Here is a 26,527-nt window from a genome sequence, read left to right as displayed (position 1 = left end):
AGTATAAAACACCCTGAGGTGAGTGTAGTTGTGATTTGATGCTATATAACTGAAATTGAATTGAAATTGAAAAAGCAACTTGGCTTACTAGCTAACCGATGTCGTCTTATCGGTTGTTGGTCCAATCAAACCAAAGGTGGAAATAAACAAAGATGATCAGTTTGCTGTCGTATAAAACAGTCAGACCAGATTTCTCACTCTCTCAAATAAAAAAAAGGCTTCATCTTTGATTGAAATATAACTTAAACAGTTACAGTAACTATTGATAATTTCCGATTGATCTACAAATTGATTGTCTCATATAAAGCCGTAATAATGTTGTCACCTTTTTAAAAGCTGTGAGAGGAGCTCACAATAGTGTATTTTGCTTTAGTTCTGATAGGATGGTGAGTTGATGCCTGCAGATCTACACACTGCTAACACATGCACGGCTGGAGCCGGGCACTTCTGCTGACGCCAAAAGGTGTCTGCATTGCAGTGCACCGTTTCCTTCTCCTCCCTCCCTCCCTCTCTCTCTCCACCCCTCTCCATCCTTCTTCCACCTTCACTCTCTCGGCCTCTCTCAGCGTTTCTCGTCTTTCTCTGTCTTTGCCTCACGTTAACTCTACTTAATGCGTGAAATGAAGCCAAAAATGATTTTCTCCTGAATTTTGGTGCAGTTAGCACTTTTCATTAAGCCTGCCTGTGCCGCTGCATTTTTCTCAGGCTGTAGCTGAATTTTATTAGCCCTCATTTTCAGCTCCAAGAGGTAATTCAAAGTTACGCAGCCAATTGAATTTTCGTGTCTGTGTTTGGTTGTACTCTTTGCCTCCTTCAGCGCGTGAGTGAGGTTGTCTTGAAGGTTGCCGCAGCGCTAAATGACCCCATGTCCTTGCACACCTGTAGAAGTGCACGTGAGGACCAGTGTGTGTCCACACGCCTCCGTCTTTGTGTGCTTCAGGTGATTTAGTGACAGTCGTTAAGTAAACAAATGGAGCCCATCGACTCTCTAACTCATCGACCTTCACTTGTCTGACGCGCCGGCAGGCTATTAGTTAATCTGTCTGGTCTTATTGTTACTCTGTGCCCTTGTGATTTCATTAGATTGCCTCTGCAAAGCAGAGGATCTGTATGTATTTATGGACTCAGCAGGATCATTTCGGTCACACTAGAGTTGAGGCTTTTCATTTTGGGTTATGGTATATCTGCAGAGAAAATGATGAGCTCATGGTTTTCTCAGTGCTGTGCTACAGAAGAATAACTCATGTCAGGAAGGCGGAGGAGAGGGAGGAGGAAGGGAGGGGAGCGTGGCAGTTTGTCAGAGACCGAATGGATATATAGAGAGAGCGGGAGGAAAAAGTGGGGGAGATGTAGTTTGGCGGCTGCCATTTGGTTGCTGTCCAGGAGGAAAAGCAGGAAAGTAGAGCAAGAGAAGAGGGGAAAGGGCGAGTGTGGGAAGAGCTTTGGAAAAGATGTGAAGGAGGTATTGCCTTTCTGGCGGTCATGAGGACACGTGTGTGCCAGAGTATGTGTGGAAAAGGCACCGTGTTAATATGGCCATCTGGAAAGACGGGAGAGGAGGGGGGAGGGGGGAAAGGGGGCATGACGGAGGAGGAGAGGAGCGGCATACGTGGGGAAGAGGGAGGGTTAGAGGAGAGGAGGGAGGAAGACGTGATGTGCACTACTGCAGCACTGTGGAGGGTGGGGCTCACACTGAGTCAAAGAACCTCTGGCGCACAAATTAGAGCTCCTTTAATTGCCCGTCTTCAAATTCACACCTCCGTGGAGCAGATGGAGTCAGATGTCCGGTGGCGTGTACAAGGCCTGCTTTATTTTCTCATTCCTCTTTGACTCGTCGCACTCAGAGTGTTAAAACACTGAAACGAGAAAGTGACAAATGAGAGAGTGAGAGACGGAGCCTGAGCAGTGACTGATTTTTCTCTGCAGAGGGGCGTGTCCCTCCATCAGCTCTCTGTTGAATAACGCAGAAAAATTTGGAGATTTTTACAGATGTTTGCGAAAGAAAGACGGCTATCAGTCTCCACATCTGGGTAGAGGCAGGCGTGTAGGTGTAAAGTTGTGCAGTAAAAACACTTGTGGGGCTCAGATGTCCCTGCACTTGTGATGTTTGTGGAGAATGACTTTTATTGTCTGTTTGCTCGGCTGTATTTTGTGCTTTACTATAAATGCCTTTGATCAAGGACACACATGCGCACGCACACAGCTGTGGGAATGAATACCGATGAATTCCTGTTAGAAAATGTGCACGAGCGTACTGCAGCGCTTTTCATGACAGGCGTCTGCCATCTCCACGGCCTTATAAGGCGTGTCTGTCACCGTGAGTGCTTTCTGTGCACAGACACGCACCACAAAGGTCTTTGTGAAGGCATAATAGACGGCACATGGCTCTTAAAATCTTGTTGTATTATCAACAGTAGCGTCTTTTATTCCCTGTGGATATCTGACCAGTCTGTAGATATGTAAGCAGGGACTTTGAAAACTGCCCGTCCTGCTCGTCCTCATCTCTCAGGCTCACACTTTTATGTTCATCCCCATTACTCCAACATACATGCACATGGACATCGTGGACTATAATTTCTGCAAAGGCTTTGAGTACATAGACTATATATTTTTTTTTAAAAGGCATCACATGATAGCTCGACTATTATTCTTGCAGCATTAGTGGGCACTCAGACAAAAAACCAGCCCTGCTTTAAAACAATGTTAAGTGGCTGTGTAGGTGCGAGCACATTGTGTCAGGTACTCTCTAGTGCAGTTTGAGTACCGGAGCCATTCATTTGAATTGAATGTCAAACACTGCAGTGGGTTTTACTGGATACAACTCAGGATTTTACAAGTCTGGAAAGTTATCAGGGCAGCGCGCTACTATCTTTCATCGCTCAGGCTGCAGGGTAAACAGGAGAAATTGCCCTTCATCTAATCTGCCAGGAATGTGCCTGTGTGGACCTATGCTGGTACTGCTATGCATACTGTAAAGAGTCTGAAAACCACTGGAGGGGAAAAAGGTCATCCCCATGTTATGCAACGGAGGACTGAAATGCATTGAACAAAATGCATTTTGCCTGATAATATGTTTTATTATATTATACATACTAAATATTATTAACTTTTTAAAAAGCTTTTTAGCTGTTACAAAGCTAAAATATATAGAAAACAAAAGTTGGGTCAAACGCACTGCACTGAGACTTATTGTCACCTCAAAAACACAACTTTTTTTGTGTTTTTTACACTTTTACGATTTTAGTTTTTTCTATTTTCTGGTGTTTTCTTAAGTTACAGTCCTCTCAGGGCCACCATACTTTTGCCGTGGCGAGACTTCCATCGATCCATTTAACAGGTTACTATCAGTAACTTTGTGAATAATGATGTAAATGCGATTTGTCTTTCTTTCTTTTTTCTTTTTTGTTTTACTTTGACCCACAAAGTCAGTGGAAAACTGAATTGTTTCCCATCCACGGTGGAAGGGACTTAATTAGCTTCTGTTTCTCTGCATAGACCATAGAGCTGCTTCAGTATGGGCAGTCTTACATTACCATAAAGAATAAAGGGAGCTACAGTAACAGTTGTCTGTCCTACCAGTACCTACCAAAACATACTAAATTATCTGACCATGTAATGAATCCCAACAGGTTACAGAGAGTTATGTGCCTTAACTAATATTCTCCATAAAATATGACAAATAAAATGGTCGATGTCAGTGCTTTTTTTCCCCTGATTTAAAAAAAATGTCAGCTTAAAAACATCCTTATTTAAAAAATGAACATTAGTGTTTTGTCACAATCATTTAAATTCATGTGGCTTCTCTGCTCAGAGCCCTGCACACACCTACCCAAGCCTCTTACCAATATTAAAGATTTAGCAGTTTTATGTAAATGACTTAAGAAAAGCTTCAATCACAGAAAAAGCTCAGCGACTTTCGTTTAAATCATGGTATTTGACTCTTTAGCTTCTCTCTAAGCTGCTTGGCGTCTCTCTCCGTCAGTCTGTCCAGCCGTCAGCCAGACGTCCTGCAGCACATCTGGAGGAGAATGCACACAATGTCAGACATCTGGCAATATCCTGAAGCTGCAGGAATTGAAAACGGTGTCTGTCTGCAGACGTTTTCATAAACAGCTCAATAAGTTTGGTAAGAATCATAAATTGGAGCTGTCCAAACAATCCTGGGCACCTGTGTAATGCGCTGCAGGTGAAACATACTGCATTTCAGCCACCATCCTCAGACGCACCAGCTTACACAACATATTTGTTTATATAAACGACTTAATAACTGATGTTTGTCAAGTCATGGTGAGCGTGAGAACCTGCTGCTTCTTCTGTTTTTCTGTTTGTTTGCATAGCTTCTGGTTTTGATGTGTTGGTTGGGATTCATATTTAAATAATAAATTAACTAACTCAAGAACAGAGCTTACACTGGATAAGTATGAGCACTTGGTCTACATAACAGTATTTAATGTGTGCAACGTAAGTACAGCTAACTTGAGTAGCATTTACTCACATCAGGTACAGCTGATCAAAGCATCTCAGCACTTATTTCCATGAGGTCAGAGCTCATTTTACTCCTGCACGCTCTCTGCATGTTTAGACTGGCAGGACGACATGCCGTGATGACTCTGAGCACCAGTGGAAGTGTAAACTCATAGCACTGAAGCGGGAGTTTGTTTCTTTGGAAAAGACTTGGTCACACTGGCTGTTGCATGTGGCTCTGTGGTTATGAATAGAGGCCTGTGCTAGACACAGCGCCTCACTGCTTGTTTTTGTCAGTTTGAGTCACCTCGATCATGGAGCTCTAGATTTTAGATGTTTGTTTAGTTAGGCTGGACACACAGAGCAATGCTGAGGCAAGCAGCAGGCAAATATGCTTACGCGCGCACACACACACACATATACAATGTTTTTGACTGTAGTGTGACAGGAAAGGGAAGGGGAGGTCTGTTGGTCTGACCGGCCTGGAATGGGACTAGGACGGCTGGGAGAATGTCAAGCTTTGTGTAGGTGTTGATGTTGCTTTTTTACAACCGCTCAGATAAAGCGAATGACTCAAAATTGGACGAAATGTGCCTAATATAAAAAAATAAGTATTTTTTTCTCCAGCATTTAACAGTGAAGCAGTTTTACATGGCTTAAGGCAAGACGGATGGTGATCAGAAGGCAGCTGAGCAGCTGGTCTGGTTTGACAGACTGTGTGAAAGTGAGGTGGATTTTTTAAAAACAAATGTGCCATTTATATAAATTACTGTCATGGTTTGTTTTTTTCCCACACTCTTTTTTGGCAACTTTGCACTTAAAAATTCCCAGTTGTCAGTCTGTTGCTTTTGGGAAAAACTTTCAAAGAAAAAGATAAAATAAAAATTTCAAATCTGTAGCTGACTTTACCTTTTTAATTTGATCTGGCTGCTGTGTGTCTGTGCAGAGTTCCCACCTGGCGCTCATAGACACCCTGATGATGGCGTACACCGTAGAGATGGTGAGCGTGGAGAGGGTGATGTCCTGCATCAACAGGTACTCAACAGCCGAACCATCGAACGGTGACGGACACATCCAGGAGCTGCCTTACGACACAGAGGATGCAATCACCACCTGGATCAACAAGGTACTCATATGCACAAACACAGGGAGATGTTGTCTCCACGAGCTAAATGAAGCCTTAAGCCGTTTACAAAGGTGGCTTTTTATCGTTTCACTCTACTTACTTTGTGTTCTCTGGATTTAGTAGACACTCGAGCTCCTGGAAAGTGTGTCAGTTCTTAATTCCTCCACTGTTGGTAAGAAATCTAATATGTTTGCAAGAGGAGAAGATGGAAAAACTGGCACTGTGCACATGTGATAATGCCAGAGAGATTCCCAGTCTCTGTTAAAGCAGGATTAGGAAGAATAGTCATACCTCAGTGGGGCTTTACAGGCTTTAAAACCCCACTGAGGTACGACTATTCTAACCTTGTAGACTGTATATAAAAGAGTGACAGAGCCACTGTGATGGTGGTTAGCAAGTCCAGTTGTGAAGCCTCAATCTGAGCATTTTTCACTGATGTTTTGAAATCGGATGTGATAAGCAAATAACCGAATGAGGGATCATAGAGTAGCCATTTCTTTCTGCTTTGTTCTCCTCTTTCACTGCAATCAGGAGCATAATTTAGAAAACAAGCTTTGTTGTTTTCAGTGAGTCTTATAAGTAGCAGTTGTCACTATGAGCTCACCAGGAAAATATCTGCTGAAGTCACAGGGCGGATTTCTATAAAAACCGAACTTCTTCCTTCAGTCAGAGGAGGCGCCACCTGCTGACCACTAAAAGAATACAGGTTTAAAGAGCTTTCACATTGACTTCAACTTTCAGATCTCCATCCATTGTCTACATACAGTCAGTATTTTTAACAATTTGATAGTAGTCTCACCTGTTTCAGCTACACTCCGACCAATACAGGTTTGTTTTTGTTTTTTAAACCAATACTGATACTGATTTGGTGATTTAAAAATCTAATATTCAAAAATATTGCATGATGTTACTGTTCCCTTCAGACATAAACATGAACAGATTTCCTAAAACTTGTTTGCGCTCTGCCTAACTTTGCTGAGAAGTAGTGCCCTCTGGTGTACAAACTACGCAACAACAACACTCGTAACATCTGAAGGGTGTTTCTCCAGTCTTTACTTAATTTTTTAAAATTTTCATTCATAGGCTGTTCTTGCTGTCTATCAGAAAGAGAGGCTGGGCTTTGATTGCAAAGGTCAACCTGAAAACACAGAACGTCAGCCAGTCTTTGTTTATTGATTGCAAATCAGCGTTAAAGTTCCCACAATTAGAAGCTGCAGTGGCTCAGGAGATAGAGCATGTAATCTGCTAATCAGAAGGTTGGTGGATGGATCCCCGGCTCTTCCAGTCTACATCCCAAAGTGCTGTTGGGAAAGACACTGAACCCCAAATTGCTCCCGATCCATCAGAGTGTGATTGCGTGTGTGATACTTAGAAAGTGCTTAAGGCATAGAATAAAGGGCTGTATGTATGAGTGTGAATGAAGCGTGTGGTAAGAGCACTTTGAATGCTCAGAAAAGAAAAGCACTAATAAGTACCACTCCATTTACCATGTGCAATCTCTCTTACTGTTTCTCTCAGCATTACAGTTTCAGGATGGCTCTGGCCTGTGGAGAGACAATCAAAGCTAATGGTAACATTAGCATTACAGCTGCAGGACGCACTAAAACTTAGGATTTTCTCATTGTTGTGGAACATCACATATCATAAGTCAATTTAATCTAACTGCTCTTCAGCTCTTCGAATGACTGCCAAACTCTTCTGTTTGGTTTTGCATCCATGCACAAACCAGCGTTGTACATGTGGCTGAGAGATTTTAGATGCTACAGTGTTAAACTTCAAATTACCAAAAAAAGAATAAATAAATTACACAGGCATGAGTGGGCTGTGCTGGGGGCATGGCTGTGTGTTAGCAGATTGCAAAAAATGACCTTATTTATACCCTTTTTATTTAATATTTTTGGGGTGCCATGCAGAGGGTTCTCTGGCAAAGGGTAAAACTTAGCTCCTGGGTCAATCCACCACCTGGATCCAGCTGAAAGCACTAACATGTACCCAACATGAACCCCGTTAACTCCAGCCAACTCTGTAAATTAGAAGGTTAAGCACATTCCTGGAGGGAAATTACACTCACAAAGCTTGTTCACATAAAATTGTGTATTAAAGAGTGAGCCAACACTTTACGGTCCATCTCAACAAAAGGCTGACAAATAAGCACCAAAATAATAAGAAACATCCATAATTCAACAAAAAACTACAGTTTCCAGGAACACAAACAACACAGTATTTCAGTTCAGTTTGATGCAATTCAAATTAAACAACTAGGGCAGTTTTACCCTTCACCAGGGAACCTTCTGGCTAGCACCCCAAAAATATAAAACAAAAAGAAATAAGAAATAAGGTAATTCTTAAGTATTTGGGGACTAGACTTTCACAGTATTTGCAGTGAGTATTTATATTAAAAAGCCATTCAAATTTACCTTGAAGATGACAGTAGTTTGATCTCTGTTATTGCAGCGCTTTGGTTTAAAGATTGCTTGGTCACATGAAGTGGTTTTTACTGTCCTCGATGAGTGTTTGAGGAGTAAGCTGGGAGTGAAACAGCCTCATCTCAAAGATGAATTTGTTTCTTTCTCCTTGAAATAATAAAACAAGCCTCAGTACAGAGTTCATCAAATGTAAGATCTTCTTATCATCAGCCATAATCCATTCTGGAAGAACTCATGTGCTGTCTGCTTCAAGGCCAAAGGCGGAAAGATGCACACTTTGCAGGATTTATTTACAGACACACACTTGGAAAAACATTGATGATTGTATCTCTGCGTAGCCCCGTGGCGTGGCACGCAATGGCGGGGGGGAATGGCTGATGTGACCATGTGTATCCTCGGTCAGTTCTCAGCGTGCTTGGGCAGATCCTCTGAAAACAATAAAAACAAACCTTTAAACCTGCGCTTGCATCAGAATTTAGCTGAGTTCTGTATATTGGTACGATGGTATATTTATATTTAGCTTCAGTTGTTGATGGGTGGAGGTGGTGGTGACAAACAAACTTCTGTTTGATGTGGGCCTTCTTACTATCACTGCCCGGTTTTTCAAGTCTTCAGCACAGACTCGCTATTCACTTTCAGTGTGCACCAGATGCTCGTGTGACTTTTGACGTCATTGCCTTTCTTGTTCTTTCTCTTTCTCTGAAGGTGAATGAACACCTGAGGGACATCCTTGTAGAGGAGCAGAAGTTGAGAGAGGCTTCACTGCAGGAGTCAAACGCCATGACGCTCAAAGTAAGAACGCACGCATAGACTGAAATAAAAGTGCCACGAATGATCCAAATAACAGGGTGTTCAACGTCCTGCTGATGCCTGTGCTATAAAACTCCTGTTATTAGAACTGCAAACATAGCTCTTTTTATCAGCACCTCTAAATAAAACTCAGAAATTAACTGTGGTGTCTTGTGAAACAACAGATTGTAGTTTTTTGTAATCCTTGTTCCAGCTTTTTACTTTACACACGGAGTTGCATAAATCTTCTAATTTGACTTCCAGCAGCAAGGTAACTGAGAGGTTTGTATGCAGTGGTTGCAAAAAAGAAAATCTATTAAATCTATTTTTGAATTCTTTCAATTACTTCTCATTTTGTCACCAATCGCGTTCATATTATTGGATTTTAAACGTGTGGAGATACACACACATGAAGACCCGCACATATGCAGTCACATGCAGCTCAGTACACGGGGCTCTGTGAATCAGAGGAACAGATGAGCTCAGTCTCAGACCAGCTGCAGAGAAATGTTGGCAAGAGTTGCCACACTGCTGTTAAAGGAGACAAAGAAATGTGCGGGGAAGCCAACGAGAGAAAGGGTGACAGACAGAGGGGTGGAAAAAAAAAGAGAGAGAAGAAGAGGGAGGAGGGATAATCAGAGATGGAGGAAAGGGAGAAATGACACAACAGTGAGAGACACTCAGGAACTTTGTCAGCTGTAGCAGAAGAGAGGCAGTGTCATCCTGCAGGCCTCGTAGTTATGCAACGCTTCGAGCCAGTCTACTGGCACAAACACACAGCAGTCAGATACCATCCTCTGCTGCTCACTTAACCGTGAAGCTACAGTGCGGTGCTTTGTCGAGCCTCGAGTTCTAAAACAGGCACAAGATGGCAAATGTTTAAAAATGGAAAAAAGATTTTTATCTCACCAAGATGGAGTACAAACGGGGGAGGGGGATCACTTGTGTCAGGTGGAAATGATTAGCTATACTCATATACTGTGCTAACTCAGAGAGGTAAACACTGATTGCATGGAGTGAAAGGACTAATTTCAGAGATGCAATTCAAGGAACATGCCTTTGTTTAGGATCTAGAATCTTCTCCAGGCCTGTGTGCCTCTGTGAGGAATATTGGTCAGAGCCCAAAACTTAAAAATTGAAGTTGATGCTGACTGCAGAGAAAGTGCAGTGTCTCCTAAAGCTAGTGGGGTACATTCTCTGGGAAACATGAATGTCTTTTTCTAGCAATCCACAGAACTGACAGATAGTTAGCCCAGGTAACAGACACAAAATGTTGATTTGACCTCTTTCATGCAGTGAATTAAAGGGGCATTCATACAGGAAGTGAGTAAGCAGCAGTGACAGGATGTTTAATACGTTAGGTTACCTAGGCAACCGGAGTATGGAATGTCCACCAACAGTGAGTGAATCACTTCCTGAGTTGACACCTTAACTCTAAAACATGCTCACAGGTTAGTTCAGCAGCCCAACAGTAACAGTATCTTCTTATTAGATGTGCAACATGTATCAGTCCAATATTTTTTAGCGATTAACACAAATATGAACCTTACCCTGCCCTCACAGAAAGTGAGGGCATCGCCAGAGTCGGCTGGATTCCTCCTCTGGGGAGCATGAATGTGCGGTGCACCCACAAACACTGCAGTTCACAGCTGAAAACACACAGTGTCGTGGATGAACCTGTTCGCAGGCAACAGGTCGTAAGTTTCCTGCACAGTGTCACTGTGAGTGTGTTTCCTCATATGGAGCAGAATTAACTGGCTCTTCAAAGAACTGCAGGACGTCACGAGTGGTTAAGTCAGTTAGACAAGAGCTTTTATCTGCTGTGGGAGTTTCTTGGCACATTTTCTATTGCTTACTGTCTGTTTTGTGTTAATATGGTGTGAGAGAGAGATCAGTGCCTATCTGCGATTGTGCTGTGGTAACACACACGTGGGGTGTGTGACCTATCAAGGCTTTGTTAAAACAAGTTAGAACAAAGGAAGAAGACAGCCTTTTTAAGGTTTTGAGAAATAGCTGGACGCTCAGTCAGTCAGCTGCTTTCCTCCATGCTCCATCACACAGCTCCTTCTTTGCAGTGTCAGATAGATAGAAGTCTATTCACTTATTAAGAGACAGTTTTACATGTGCACACACACTGTGCAAACACACTCTCACACCAGAGGATGAGCACAAGACACTTCTCAGTGGGGCTTGTTTATTCTGGGATTGTGTGAAAAGTTGTTAACTATGGTCTTATGACCAAGCACTCAGCCTTTCTTTGTGTGGACTGAGACTTTAGGTCTTAATCATATTATTGAGCAGAAAGTTAGAAAACACACAATATTGGATCGTTACACAAGACTCAGGATCTTCGTTACAAAAATTAGGTCATGTTTGTGGCTCTGTAAAGTATTTTTAGCTTTAGGTTTCGAGTGCTTATTAGTTTGCAGCCTATGTCAAATACTTTTCAAAAGGCTGCATTAAGTTTAATAGAACAAACTGAGAAGAGAGGCCAAGAAATGAGGGATTAGACTTTGGATGCAGATCTGACTTTGAAACAGGCCTGTGCACATTTAAACAGCAGTTAACAGTTAAGTGTAAAATAAAACTGCAAGTCCTGCCTGGGCACAAATGGACTGGGAAGATGAAATCTGCAGTTTGTCATATTCATTCATGGTCCCCAGACTAACTCGCTGACTGTTTTTATTGTTGCTGCGTAGTATTTGTGACTTACCAGTGCTCATTGTTCCTGTTTATAAAACAGAATGGTCTCTTTATGTATGGTACACATTATTATTACATTTACTTATTAAAAATAAACATCCTCACTGACATTAATCCAGTTACATTACTTAAAGACACAGTTGTTTTTTTTGACTAAGAGGAATAATTGTTTATTTTGATGATTGTAATTTACTGGTAAGGTACACTGCTAAAAAAAAACCCTACAGTTGATTGGATGAATGAGAATTATGCAAAATTGGAACATAAGGCGCTTGAAGCCAGTTGTTTAAGAAATACTTGGCAGCGGGTTGGTTGAGCAATCTGACTCTTGTCACACCTATGAAACATAGACAGACCCAGACAGCTGTGACCTTATTGGCCAGTAGCTTCTCAGAGGTTGCCGACTGGTTCAAACCAATTTTGTTTGGTTACAGATGCTTAAATTAAACTAGCTTAAAGTTGTAATAATGCAGGTAAATAATACTTAAATTTTTTATTTGTATTAAATCACAAGGTAATGGAGGGCTCCATTTCTTGAGTTATATCATAAGAAACAGAGTGCAGCAAAAATAAGTGGTGTAAATAAAGTTCAGGGTCATATGTAAACATGGGCACCTATGGGTGTATGACACAACTAAACCTCTGCTTTAGCAGATGCATCCCGTGATTCTCACTGTGTATTTTGATGCTGATTTCAAATGTGTGAAGAAAGTAACACATTTTAAGTATTATATAGCTTTTGTAGAGGTATTAAGATGGCGTTCGTTCACGAGTCCTAGCAGCTGTAGCATATTTTTCCCTGCTGTTGTTTGGGGAAACACCTAACACCTAACATTCTCTCCTGTTGTTGTCCGATCATCATCCACCATCAAGTCTCCTAGCAAATGGTACTGGAGATTAGTACCTGTAAGTCGACTCATACTGAAAAACACCTCTTCAACAAACCCAACAACTTCCTCCTCTCCCAAAAATCCATCCCTCCCGTCCCTTCACATTCACCTCCCGACTTGCCTTGTCAGTCACTGCATGCGGCCCTGACCCTCGTCATGGTTTGGTCAGACACCCCCGACCCTTCAAACCCAGCCATCGTTTTCACATCTTAGACAAAAAACATAGTGACATTTATGACCTGTCATTAGGGGGCTACACCTATACTACTGGGCCATGCATAGCTCTTATGAGCACATAAACATGAGATCTTCTACTGAGTAATTTTATTGAACATAATCGCTCTGTTGTATGTGACAATTTTTTTGTCTTCATCGGCAAACTAAGAATACCGAAGCCCTGAATGCGTATGATAATAATATGTAGTAAAGTTGTTGCTGTGGTTTTGATAGTCCCACAGGGACATGGAGAAAACCTACAGGCAGGAAGGATGCACTCACACACATTATTATTTAACTCTAAATCACACACATTGTCTGCTGCAGCACCAGAGCCTCAGACTGCCTCAGTGCCACTGAGTTCTCAGTAGATGTTGAAATGGTGCAAACCGTTCATTTGCTAGCATGCATGCAGGGAACTAACCACGCCTCACAACCAGTCGCAGAGAGCAGGGTTGTGAGGGTTATGAATATGCGTCCTTCTTTGGTTTTAACAAGACAAATCCTATTGAGGTGTGACTTAACTGAATGTTTGTTTGCATGAAGATGTTAATCTGTATTATTTCAGGTGTTTCTGTGTGTGTGTTTGAAGATCCTCAAATTAACACTTCTACCTTGCCCGTGTGTGTGACTGACTGGAGCATGGAGATGTGGTTGTATCGATAATCAGAGAGCCGGCTGTACACACCCACCCCGATGACACATGTAGCTGATGTCTCTGTGCCGTTGCCATGGTTTCAGGCTCGCTACAGGAAGGAGCATGCCCAGAGGAGCGCGCCGTCGCTCCCCCTGGTGGAAAACCTGCTGAAGGACAACACAGATGGCTGCGCCCTGACTGCGCTGCTGCACTTCTACTGCCCGCAGGCCATCAGACTGGAAGGTCTGCAACCATCCTCCTCTTCTGTTAACTATCCACACTTTAGTCTGTTACCTTTACTACACACAAGACTGCAAGACTAAACTCAGTTCAAACACACATATTAAAGGACAGAATAGCACACATCAAACTAACCACAGTGACTTTTAGTCAGAGCACAAAAAAGTCACTGTTCTCACTGCCAGTCTCTTACAATAGATTAACAAAGAGTGTATTAATAATACTTGCATTGTGCATAAGCGAGTGTTATAAATGCGAAACCTAATCCTTATATTTCACCATCTGCATTTGTTGATAGTGGTATAAATAGAGGGATAGAGGAAGAAAAAGGGTACTAGGATTCATGGAGAACAAAGCCTTGTTTGCTCTGAGCTTGCCCAGACTGTCGTTTTTGAAAATGCCCCGGGTTGGAATGTGATTGGTCACGAGGGCTGTGTGAGGGAGAGGTGGAGCCGGCTGCTATTTCAAAGACAAACAACTCTGGTGTTCGACTGTAGTTCGCAGGAAGATCTCAGGCATGTGAACCAGATGTGAAAACAAGCTGTGCTTCGTTAAGGTTTCTTGCTGGCAGCTTGATTTACTCTACTGTCTTCACTTTTTTTTTCATTTTTTATTTTTTTTAAGTAAAGCGCAGAATGACGTCACAGCAGAGAAACCAGCTGCTGTAGTCTTCCGTTGCCTTGTCAGACCTCCTACACATACACGGGCCGTCCTTATAGTAACGTCAGGGGATAAAAATCCTGATGATTCATCTAGAAGGACTTGAAGAGGGTTTGAACATTTTCGTCACAAATTATTTCAAGGAGCTTAAGTGATTCAAATGAGAGGCTTCTTATGACAAATGCAGGAAAATTAAGAGTCATTTCCTCCTCCTCTAGTCTTTTTTTAAACATAAACTAACTCTTATCATGTCCTCAGCTTCCTGTGTGGCCCGTTACCCTTTCCTTGTGTCTCTGTGTTTGATCCCTCCCCTTTGCTGAACAGATATCTGCCTCAAGGAGACCATGTCCCTGGCTGACAGTCTGTACAACCTACAACTGGTGCAGGAGTTTTGCAGGAACAACCTCAACCACTGCTGCCACTTCACCCTGGAGGACCTGCTCTACGCCCATGCTTCTATAAAGGTTGGTCAAACTGGATGTAGACAGTTCTGCTTTCACGGTGAAAGGAGATGGAGAAATGGTGAGACATTTTTGGAGGGGGAAGAGCAAGAGTGGGAAATTACGCATGGGCAAAAATGAGTCACTCAAGGAAAAGTTTGAATGTGAGTAGGCTTGGCTCTTACAGGGATTGCTATTGTGTGTATGTTTCTGTGTGTGTGTCTATGTATGTATATGTTAGAGAGAGACAGATTACAACAGACTGTGTGTGCTGGTGCTTTCAGAGTGCAGTGTCTGTACTTTTGAGAGACTCCCTTCACTCCATCCCACTCCCTTCTCCAACAGAGGACAGATTCACATCTTTGCCCGCCTCTCTTGTTCTCCTCTCTTCATGCCTCTCTTGTTCTTGTGAAAAAACAAACTAACAAACAAAAACATGGCTTTTATAGACACAGAGCTCCACCTTTCATGCTCATTTGGTTATGGTTAGTAGACCTACTTTAAGAGCATCCCTGTTCCATCCAAACACCAGTGCAGCAGTGGCAGTGTGGGTAAACAGTATGCAGAGAGTGTGGGAAGGAACATTAAGATTCAAGCCATGATCCGAGCACGCTGGGACTTTCCATTCCTCAAAAAAAAAAAAAAAAACAGCAGAAAGTTTTCATATTTGCACACTGTTTTCCTTCATTTCTCATGCACTACATAAATTTTAGTGTGTGTGTGCATGTTCAGTTTTTAGTGGTACAGTACTACAACAGTGGGGTGGATCACGAAGGCCAGCTAAAGGCTCTGGCACACTGCCCGTCCACCACAGACTCACTGCGCACAGAATCTTAACAAGTGTTTGTCTGCATGTGTCTGTTCATTTTCAGTACATTACTTTAAGTAAACACAGAGGAGTAGAGATCACAGCTTTCAGCACTCTTTCTTTCCTTGTTAGAGGAGAAATGAAAGCAGCCCACAGTACAGCAGGTAGTTCTGCAGATTTTTACCCAGGATGCCCTTCTTGACACAACCTCGGAGGGATTTGGGTCTCCTCCCGGGATCAATCTCAGGATCTTTTGCTTGTTCGGTGAACGTGTAAACCATTACACTAAAGACTCACCTTGTTAGAGAAGAAATAAACTGACAAATTAGTTTTCTACGGATCATCGTCTTTGCAGACCTCCTGAGCCTATCTGGTTATTACACGAACACATTCACGACTCGTGCTGCTTTCTGCATCCCTCCGTGCACATGTTAAATTAAACTCCAGATGGTGTTTTTTGGCAGTTTTCAAAAGGTGTATGGATTTGCTATTAAGTAAATCAGACAGTCAAACATTTGGAAGTACATGCACACAAACAAACCCCAGAGTGAGACAGACTGCTGACTTGCTGTGACCTCATTAATCCATCCAGATGTTATCTGTTATGATTGGTAGCACCTTTACAGAGACATGGAGGGAGAAGTCAAGTGTTGTGCTCATTGTCATTTACTAATAACTCCAAATTAACCATTAAGCTGGTGTGGTCTTGCAGAGTAACTACCTGGTGTTTATGGCTGAGCTTTTCTGGTGGTTTGAAGTGGTTAAACCGTCATTTGTACAGCCCAGAATCTTCGACCCGAACGGTATAGTACAGCTTTACAACAATATTAGCACACTGTTGGTAAATTATTGAAAAGCTGAATATTAACTGTATGTTTTTTTTTATGCAGCCTGTGAGCCTGTATCCTGTAGAAACATGGCTCCTGTGTCCAGTCCAGTCAAACAGAGCTATGCAGACAGACCTTTGAGCCCAGAGAAAATTCCTGCTGAAGGTAACAATGCTGTGATACAGATGCTTTAGAGCAGCGGTCCCCAACCCCCGGGCGTCGTTTGGTACCGGGCCGCGAGAGTTGAGGCTCGGGTGTGAAATTTATGGTTTTCAGGGTTTTTATCGTTAACTCGGTTTTCCTGGGACTTTTCCCGTGTGTTATGGATACATTTTCTATATATTTTCATCTACTTTATATTTGTTTTGTAGTTGTGTGTCTTATTTTGAAAGAAATGTTTATGCGTTACCATAGCAGCAAGATAGGAGGATGTTACTCCCAAAGTTGTTGGCGCATTTCAGGAAGACGCTGCTAATAAAGTTACACAATTACACAGTGAATTTGCGTTTATTATTATATTTACAAAATACCACAGTTTTTGTTTTGGCTGTATGATTTTATTTTGTTGTATTTATCCGCGACACCTTAAAGGCCGGTCTGTGAAAATATTGTCTGACATTAAACCGGTCTGTGGCGCAAAAAAAGTTGGGGACCGCTGCTTTAGAGTATTTTTAAAGATTTGTTATTCAGTAGTGTGCAAATGAGTGTGGAAAAGAGGCAAGAACTTAAAAAACAAAAAAACAAAGAGCTTTATTTGGCTCAGACAATAAAATAATGTACTCTGAAAGTCACTGAGGGGCGTTAATACTAACCAGTGCATGGTTTTGTTTTGAATCAAGATGCCCTCTAGTGGCTGATTTGCAGCAGTGGTAATAATCTAAACAGCACTGTAAAAGTAAACACTTACTACGCACACAGTGTGTGTAAATATTTTCATACAGCCAATAAGTCTCTTAAACAAATATACTCTGTGTCTCTGACAGGTGTAATGAAGAGATCTACCTCCATGTCTTATGTTGATGGCTGTGTCGGGACTTGGCCCAAAGAAAAACAGTAAGTGCTTGAAATCCAACAGCCCTGCTAAACTGTGCCTTCTTTGCCCTACATTTCTTAAGTGGACCTTTTTTTCCTTATTAAACTAACAATTCTTCTCCTTTCCTCTTCTTTAGGTCCTCCTCTCGAGGAATCTCCTTTGAGATTCCTCTGGATGGAGACCCAACCTTCCCGCTTGATGAGGCTCCCTCCCTGCGCGGCATGACGCGCTCGGCCAGCAGCGACGGCCTTGGGTTCAAAGTTCACTACGCGTCCCGAGGAGGCATGAAACGCCACCTCTCCATGATGCCTGTCAGTGTAAACGGCCAGAGCAGACACATACCAGAGGAGGATGACGACTTCACCTCACACAAGCCTCTGGGACGGAACAACACATTCACAGTCAAGAGCCAAAGCAGGTACAGTATAGCGGGCTTGTTTTGATCCATAAGTAATGGCCCCTGCCAGCTTTAAATGATGTTAGGGATGCAAAAACTAATGTTTTTTAGTTAGTTTTACACATGTAGGTGGTGATTAAATGTAATAAATGCTCTTTCTAGAAAACAATTTATTTGTAGCATCTTGACATGGCAACATCAGATGGATTGATGGATGGTAGCTGGATAGATGATGGTTGAAAGTTGAGATAAAAAGGGTATCCAACGCTTTCTTTCTGATTCTCACTGAGCAGGAAGTTAAAAGATTCCTCTAACCTGCACTGTGACTGTAATCAGTTAATTTACGTGTCTCTGTTCTCAGGTATTCTAACGGTGTCCTGCCAGACAGAAACAGCCCCAGCCACGCTGGCCACATCAGCCCATCAACTCCCCCGAGCATTGAGGAGGCCTTGAAGATTATCCATGACACTGAAAGACCGCACGCTAGCTTGGGGATGGGGGATGGAGATAATGCCTTCTTTCTCCATGGTGCAGAACCTTCAGACCTTCCAGGAGCCCAAGGTAGAGGAGATGATCTGAATTCAGCAAAGGCGCGACTCAATGACCACGATCCTAACTCTGTATCCACTGATGAAGTCGACACAGGGATCCATGTGAGGACCGAAGACATCCAGAGCTTGGATGAGGACTCGTCCTCGCTTAGAGACTATTCAGATATGGACCCAGACTGTGAGGCCATGACCCGGTCGTGTCCTCTGCCGGACAGGCCAGAAGGGGAAAGAAGCAGGGAAGGAGGACGCAAAGGGGTCGGTGGCCCTAACCCTGAGAGTGAACGGGGAGATGGAGGTGACAGAAACAGCCCCTGTCCCAGTTCAGCACCCACGCTGCCCAGATCACACACAGTCAGCCCTGTCTCATCCTCCGGTGGTTCCGGAGGTGGCTTGGTGCGGATGACGAGCTTCGCGGAGCAGAAGATCAGGAAGCTGGAAGGAAGGAGCAGTGGAGGGACCACGCCAGAGAGTTCAGATCTCAACGTGCCCTATACGCACTCACCAAAAAACATTTCATCTCAGGTTTGTGATTCATTCTGAGCCACTCGCACAAATCTTTCTGGATTACACCTCAGGCTGAAAAAGCATTGAATCAGTGTCGCTGGTGTTTACATTTGGTTCTAGATCTCTACACCTCCTCTACCAATCACACCCTCTCCAGTATCTCCTTCACCCAGAGATCCCTCACACCTCATCGCCTCAGAGATGATTCAGCTGAGGATGAAGCTGGAAGAGAAACGCAGAGCGATCGAAGCCCAAAAGAAAAAGGTAAACGGACTTAAAGAGATTCATAGCAACTTAGCATCACATATAAGTGTGTAAACATCGCACGTCTCGCTCTTTAGGTGGAAGCTGCTTTCACGCGACATCGACAGAGAATGGGCAGAACGGCCTTCCTGAACGTAGTGAGGAGGAAGGGAGTGACAGCACCCCCCAGCTCCAGCTCAGGAGGAGCAGAAACACCTCCACCAGAGCCGCTCACGTCATCCAAGGACATCAGGCAGAGCAACATGGAGCGGGCCGAGAGGTGCAAGCCAGACGGGGCAGCTCCTAAATCTCCATGTGAAGATGGTGGCGGTACGAAATCACAGCACAAGATGTTTTTTTTTTTTGTTTTTTTTAATGAGTCTTTCAAATATTTTGATTAAATGTCTATTTTGTTCTGTAAGTTGCTAATGTTTCACTGTGTGCATCACTCTTCAGCCTGGATCTTAGGAAGCTGTCTGAATAGATTTATTTAGGTACATAATTCATGTTATTGTCATGTTTGCGGTGACGCAGGTGTGACGCCAGGAGAAACCGATATTGCAGAATACACACGCTCGATTGAGAGGCTGAACACGTCGCTGAGCTTCCTGCAGACAGAGATGCAGCGTTTGGCCCAGCAGCAGGAGAAGATCATGGCCATGAGAGAGCAGCAGCAACAAGCCTGGGTCATCCCACCTCCTGCACCGTCTCCACACAGGTACCACCTAATTCAAACCACTTATTTGAATTGGTCACTTACCATCACCTTGCTACCATGTCACATGTGTGTTGTGGGTATTTGCTCCGCTCAGGCAGCTCCGTGAGTTGCGTAGCAGCAGTGTAACAGGCCGGGGATCAGGGAGAGGCTCGGTGGGGTCCTTATCGCCGATCCTGTCCTCCTCTGGTTCTCCACACGCACCCAATCGTTCCCCTGCCGGCATCAAACGACGACCGGCCTCCTTCCACGCCAGAACCCCTCGGACTCCACGTCCAAATGATTTGAAGGTCACGCCCTTTAGCCGAATGCTCAACACACCCACTTCAGTGGACAGCCTGCCCAGACTGAGGCGTTTCACCCCCAGCCAAACGCAGATCAGTTCTTTTGCTTACTTGGGCCACGATGAGGGTTCTGGGGAAAGCAAGCACGCACACACCAAGGACAACAAAGAAAACACTAAAAACGAAAAGCAAGCCGTGGCAAAGGCGAGTGCTGACACTCCTCCTACTAAAGAAGCAGCCAAAGAAAAAGACGATGAGCGACGGGAGAAGAAGACGGAGTTGAAGGGAGAATCCAAACAATCGAAAACATCACAGGTGCTCTCTCAGCCGGTGTCGGAGATCCAAGGGACGACAGACAGCCGGGTCAGAGGAGAGCCAGAGGATCGGAAAGACCTGGTGGAGGTGCCTCTGTCGAACCTGAAGCCTCCAGAGAGCCAAGGTCAGGAGATGGCAGGAGAGGGAGAAACAGGAGAAGATCAAAAGATGTGCTGTGGCTTCTTCTTCACGGTGAGTTACAGCGTCAGACCTCAGATCTTTAAAAATTTTTAGCTCAAAACAAACCTCCAGTTTTTTTGTTTTTCAGCTTTTACAAAAAAAAATGATGGTGATTCAAACATGGCCTAACATTTCTAACATTACTATAACCGCTAGTCGAGATGTGTATGTAGTACCTGCCATGAAACGGGGCTGTTCAGTATTCACCCCACATTTTTCACTCTCTTCCCTCAACTGTAAATGTAATTGGTGCACGGCTCACCAACTTCTCATTAATAACACAGACTGCATGCCCTGATGGTGAAGGAAGAGTTTCACACTGTGTGAGCCTGGAACAGCATGTGCGGTGATGAGCCTGTTGAGCCATGAGCTGATCAGAGACAATACACCACGGGCGAATGTGGGCCGAGAATAATGGGCCAGAACACAAACTCGCGTTAGTCCAGTACACTCTGATAATGTACCAACATCAGAGCTGCCATCGTTACAAAGAGTCAGTTTTCTTACCTTTCATCCTGAGTTAGTAACACGTTTTCACACTTGATTTACACAAATCACACTTTCTTCAGCCAGCTTTCATTTCTTGTGCTTATAATTGGAGGTCTGTTATACATCTGTGTGTTTCTGTCCATGAAACACCAGGATGATGTGAAAGGGGAAGAGGACATGGCGGCCAAGAAAGCAGCTCTGCTGGAGAAGAGGCTGCGGAGAGAGAAGGAAGCTCAGGAGAGGAAACAACAGCAGGAGCTGGACCAGGAGCAGAAGAGGGAGGCTGCACGGTCCGTCTGTCTTTCTCACTTTCTGCCTGTGTTCGCCGTCCAACTACAGTTTGCATTTATCTACTTGTCTCTTGGTTTCCTTCTTTAGGTTGAAAGCGGAGGAGGAACAGCAGAAGAAGGACGACGAGAGGGCGAGGAGGGAATACATCAAGAATGAGTATCTGAGGAGGAAGCAGCTCAAACTGATGGAGGACATGGACGAGGTCATCAAGCCTCGATCTGGAAGTCTCAAGAAAAAGCCGCGGCCCAAGTCCATCCACAGAGACGTCATGGAGTCGTCGACTCCTCCCGTGAGAGCAACAGGTGAGCAACGCGCCAAACCCAGCGAGCAAACGCACCCGAACGTTGTGACGCGTGTTAAAACCGCACCTGTCTGCTGTCGTTCCGCAGGTGTGCGTCCTCGAGGCTTCTCGGTGTCCAGCGTTTCTCTGGCATCTCTCAATCTGGCCGACAATGACAGAGACGCAGATAACAGGAAGAATAACAGGTAAGGCGCAGCCTGTCTGCCTGACGATCACATTTTAGAGCCAAAAAGATCCAGGAGAAGGAATGCAAACATCTGTCAACACCTGTCCATGTCAGTGAAACCAGCCCAGGAATAAAGAATAAAACTCTTAATTTCAAAAGCAGTTTATTACTTGGATTGTGGGTTCTTGTCCTCCCAATTGTGATTTTCCAGCTGTGATTTTAATTCAAGGAAATGTTTCTTTTTTTCTTTTCTTCCTGTGAGGATCTGCAGTCTGCATCTTGATTCTCTCTTGTCCCTCTCTCCTTTTCTCCCTCTGTTTTGCATGCTTCCCTCAGAGGCCACAAACTAGCTTCTGCCAATATCCCGTTTTATTTAAGCTCTCCCAAAGAAAGAAAGGGAAGGTTAGTAACGCTGTGACGAGGAGCGCCTCAGCAGAGCGAGTGCATTAAACCGAAGTAGATGTGATTCTGTGTTAATTTACTGTATAGACCTCATTTCATTGGCAAACGCATAAAAGCAGATGGATGTGTCGACACTGAATAGCTGCTTCTGCAATAAGTTTCCCGAGACTCGCGTGGCTGAGCTGTTTCCACCTTTCTTTTTTTTCTTTTCCCATCTTCCCGTCCTTTGCAGTGCTGCTCTCAGGCTGTTGTTTGCTCTCTCCTCTCTGCTGGCTGCTCTCTGCTTCACCAGTGTATTTGCTCGTTCCTTCATAAGTACTTGAGCTCATCCCTCGCAGCACCTATAAAGACAGCACCGAGACTTTGCTTTTGCTTGGATGAACGTGCCGTTTCTGCCCCTCGCTGCTCCGTTTCATCTGACTATGACAGTACGATGATGTAATGCGGGACAACAGGCAGGGCTTGGAAATTTGTGTCACGGTGTCTGACCTTATTTTGCCACATCTGTGTGTGTGCATGTCTGTGTGTGTGTATGCATTTTGTTGGTGTACGTGTCCACGCTCGTCTTCGTGGTGGTTATGTTTGCGTGTGTCATTTGTTGGTTTGTGTTGCAATCACCTCCAGGCCGGACTCCACAGAAGGCTTTTCTTCTTGTCCTTCGGCCGGCAGCCGTAACGGAGAGAAGGACTGGGAAAACGACTCCACCACCTCCTCCACCCCCTCCAACACTGAGTACACAGGTAGACACAGGCGTTTAGATAGTTTGTTTACATTTGCATAGCTGCTGAACAATGAAGGATTTTTTTTTTTTTGTCTGCAGTCTCACGCTTGTGCGTTGTTCCCACAGGACCTAAACTTTATAAGGAGCCCAGTGCCAAGTCCAACAAGCACATCATCCAGAATGCCCTGGCTCACTGCTGCCTGGCTGGCAAAGTCAATGAAGGGCAGAAAAACAAGATACTTGATGTATGTTTTGTATCTGTGTGTATAAATATATTTTTCCTGACTAAAAAGGGCGTAACAAACCGTAATGAGATGTTTTTTTTGTTTTTGTTTTTGTTTTAATTTGCCACCACAGGAAATGGAGAAATCTGAAGCGAACAACTTCCTGGTGTTGTTTCGCGATGCCGGCTGCCAGTTCAGGTCCGTTTACACCTACTGCCCTGAAACCGAGGAGATCACCAAACTGGCCGGCATCGGGCCGAAAAATATTACAACAAAGATGATTGAAGCTCTGTACAAGTACAACTCTGATAGGAAGCAGTTCAGCCAGATCCCTGCCAAAACTATGTCCGCCAGCGTGGATGCCATTACCATCGCCAGCCATCTGTGGCAGACCAAGAAGCAGGGCACGCCCAAAAAACACCCCAAGTAGTGCCCAGATTGGGTTGGGCAGCATCTGGATGTGCTCCGTCGGAGCAAAAACACAGGACTTTGCGGATTTTGCTCCTTTATTGACATTCCCACTTTTAGAAATCACAACTGGAATGTAAGAACACGGGTGAGCCTCAGATTTACTGTCACAAAATCAGAGCTGGCTGTAACCATTTGGACAGCTTCAAACGAGCCCCAAGTGTGTACTCGTCAGCACATGCATCAATGTTCTCATGTGCCAAAAAAAAGAGAGAGAGAAGGAATAAAATATTAAGAGGCGAACCAATGCCTTATCTAGTTGAACCACTGAAGCACTGAATGTCACGCCTCTGAAAGAGGCCGTTTGGTTTCTCTGAGTTGATCATGTGTGGCCTTATGCTTGTTTTGTGTCATACGAACACACCGTGAGTGTTAACGTCATTTTGTCACCGCCTGTTGCGGCACAGATGAGGGATCAGCTTACCCCCCCTCCACCTCCCCATCTTTGATCAGAGGCATGTATTTTTTTTGTTTGTTTGTTTGTTTTTTGTACACGTGACTGAAAAACTTCTAGACGGTTAAATTTAGTGTCTGTGTGTGTTTGAATGAGCGTGTGTGTGTATAGTGAAGTGCCATGAAGAGTGAGGGTTCAAAATACCTCAGCTGGTGATTGCACTTACTTTCCGAATAAAATGATGAGATTATCGAGCATGTGCAGTACCATCAAACTGTTCTGGAAAGCACCTGCAATAGGCTCTTAATTTATTTCAGTGCGATTTCAATGCTTTGAAGATGATTTTTAAAAAAGGCGTCTTAGATTTTATTCAGAGAAACATAATATGCTGTACCTGTATAAGTTAAATTAGTTTGTATATAATGGCAGTTCCATTAAAGATGAACGAGTCAGCTTGTGGTAGCTTTTTGAGTAGCTTTTATAATTTATCACGTGCGTGTTGGTATGTTGTCGTTCGGGGCCTTTTGTTGTGCTACAGATGCAAAAAGTGTGATCACTCAGCAGCGTCGCTGACGAGACTATTGTGAGTATTAGATTAGACGGACATCCCACACTGTGTCATCAGTCTGTGCAATTTAAGAGTGATTTCAAATGCTCGCCGTTGACCATGTTGCATTTGGATCTAACAAACACTACAAATGTCACTTTAATGTGGATAAACTGTTAAAGAGCGTGATCGCCCTCGAGGTCGTCCACAGTTGTAAATAGCACTTGAGGACCCTGTCCACTGTTGTCGAGTCTAATCAACGATGTTCCCTCTTCAGGACATGCTTATTACATTTCTTTTACATTACTGTTACATTTTCTTTTTTTAAATCATACGTTCCTTCAGTATGTGTTTACACTGTACAGATATATTTTGGCATATAGAAGTATTTTTTGTAACGACATTTAACTGATGGAAGTGTGTACTAATGGAAGCAGTGCAGATGTTGAAGGAAGTGTGCTGAATGCAAAGTGTAGCTGAGGGTGCGTAAAGTCTCACACAGGCTTTAGTGTGGTATTGTATAAAACCCAGTAAGCATACAGAGAAAACCATAGTATTTTTTTTCCAACTCTGAACTCATTTTCTGTTCAATTAACAAACTATGCTCAACTGTTCGTGGATCTCTTTTTTTCGTCGTCGTTGTTGTTTTTTTCTATTCCTTTGAGCTTTATTAAAATGCCAGCTATCAATAATACGTATGGTGTCTCATTACATGTCTGTGTCATAAAATGTGCTTTTTTAAATAAACTATCTGTGCTTGTCTTTGTGAAGACTTAAGTAAAGTAAGAGCTGTAAAAATGCTCTTGTCCACAGTGTGATAATGATGAAAGTGCTGTGGGTTCATATGTGTGTGAAGGCAGACTAGGAAGTATGTTTGGCAGTATAGCGCAGTGTGGGGTCATTTGAAAAAGAATGCACTGCTTTGAAAACAAACAATCCATTGGCAGCCAATTCTTTTGCTGTAGTTTGTGAAAAGAATGGGGTAGTACTGGTGGACCCACTAACTCTGGTACTCTTGGGCAAATCCCAATTCAGCTTCATTGTTCTGGGTTTTGAGCACAGGTATCACTAAAAGATGTTGAGCCCTCAAAGCTCATGTTTCTGACATTTTGCTCAGAAACATGCACGACTAGTCTGCATGAAGTACTCATTCTAGTGGTGCTGCACTGTTGATGCCCTTATATGGCCCTGTCCACTCTCCCTGTGTGTAATGGTCCACCTCATGGTTTCTCCTCCATCTTTGAGGAGCTGAATAAGCTGCATGTATTATCTCATTTAGCCAGCAGTAGCATGGAAACTAGCAAAAAGCAAAAGTAGAGAAAAATCCTTCAGCATAGATAAAGAGAAAAGGAAATGTCTGTGGCCAGCACCTGCAAATCCATTCTCTTTTTGGGGGATGTCTTGTTATGACTTTCATTTGCACCAAAGCAGGTGAAATTCACAATTCACAGCAGATTCATAATGGTTTATGCTTCCTAACTGGATAGATCGATATCTCTGAAGTATATCTGTGTCTTGATGCAGGGCCTTCCTGCAATATTTGGATGGACTTTGTATTTACAGCATGCAATAAAAGAAAAAAGAAGACCAACCAATCTTGCAGGACAAACAGGCCAACATACATTAAAGGTACAATACAGAGAATTAATAGTAATTATATACAGTAAAACGTGGAATCAGTCTTCTTCTTCTACCTTTATGTTTGTGAACTTACCTGGAATCTGAATCAGTGAGGCTTTTTAACAGATAGACCTCAGAAAGTGAAAGTCAACAATATCAGATGTACTTCCCCTCAGTGGTGTGTCTCCACTTTTATTTGTTCTTTATACAAATGAGAGTCAGAACCTCGATCAGGACTGACATATAATCAAATTTGCAGACGACTCAGTGATCATCTCTCTGCTTCATGATGCAGATCGTGACCCAGTTGTAGATGAATCTCAAGCATGCTGTGGACAGTCCCTTCTAAACATTTAATGTGTTTAAAATAAAGGAAATAGTTACTGATTTTTGCGTAGATAAGATGGAGAAGAGGTTGGAGCATATAGTTAAATTGTGTAGCAAAGTGGCAGGTAC

At 43.4% G+C, this 26,527-nt stretch overlaps 1 protein-coding gene across 4 annotated transcripts in view; it reads left to right on the top strand.

Annotated features, from left to right (window-relative positions):
* The window catches only part of camsap2b (calmodulin regulated spectrin-associated protein family, member 2b), a 32,468-nt gene extending 7,255 nt beyond the window's left edge, over positions 1–25,213 (top strand). The window contains exons 3-23 of one of the 4 annotated variants that reach the window (XM_063462760.1): positions 5,411–5,590; positions 8,722–8,808; positions 12,382–12,414; positions 13,356–13,494; positions 14,476–14,615; positions 16,112–16,202; positions 16,290–16,391; positions 17,210–17,279; positions 17,396–17,677; positions 18,018–18,729; positions 18,832–18,975; positions 19,053–19,284; positions 19,489–19,672; positions 19,767–20,460; positions 21,091–21,227; positions 21,316–21,530; positions 21,618–21,714; positions 22,032–22,097; positions 22,722–22,837; positions 22,945–23,063; positions 23,176–25,213. In XM_063462760.1, the coding sequence (XP_063318830.1) occupies positions 5,411–5,590; positions 8,722–8,808; positions 12,382–12,414; positions 13,356–13,494; positions 14,476–14,615; positions 16,112–16,202; positions 16,290–16,391; positions 17,210–17,279; positions 17,396–17,677; positions 18,018–18,729; positions 18,832–18,975; positions 19,053–19,284; positions 19,489–19,672; positions 19,767–20,460; positions 21,091–21,227; positions 21,316–21,530; positions 21,618–21,714; positions 22,032–22,097; positions 22,722–22,837; positions 22,945–23,063; positions 23,176–23,472 (4,137 nt within the window). In that variant the 3' untranslated portion in view covers positions 23,473–25,213. The remainder of the gene's footprint in view (positions 1–5,410; positions 5,591–8,721; positions 8,809–12,381; positions 12,415–13,355; positions 13,495–14,475; positions 14,616–16,111; positions 16,203–16,289; positions 16,392–17,209; positions 17,280–17,395; positions 17,678–18,017; positions 18,730–18,831; positions 18,976–19,052; positions 19,285–19,488; positions 19,673–19,766; positions 20,461–21,090; positions 21,228–21,315; positions 21,531–21,617; positions 21,715–22,031; positions 22,098–22,721; positions 22,838–22,944; positions 23,064–23,175) is intronic. The other 3 variants (XM_063462761.1, XM_063462762.1, XM_063462763.1) reach the window with 3 other exon arrangements.
* The last annotated feature ends 1,314 nt before the right edge of the window (positions 25,214–26,527 follow it).

This window comes from Pelmatolapia mariae, linkage group LG18, assembly GCF_036321145.2.
Source record: "Pelmatolapia mariae isolate MD_Pm_ZW linkage group LG18, Pm_UMD_F_2, whole genome shotgun sequence".
In the NCBI taxonomy this organism is placed as follows: Eukaryota; Metazoa; Chordata; class Actinopteri; order Cichliformes; family Cichlidae; genus Pelmatolapia; species Pelmatolapia mariae.
Note: the sequence above shows the minus strand (reverse complement) of the source record. Positions and strands in the feature narration are given on the sequence as shown.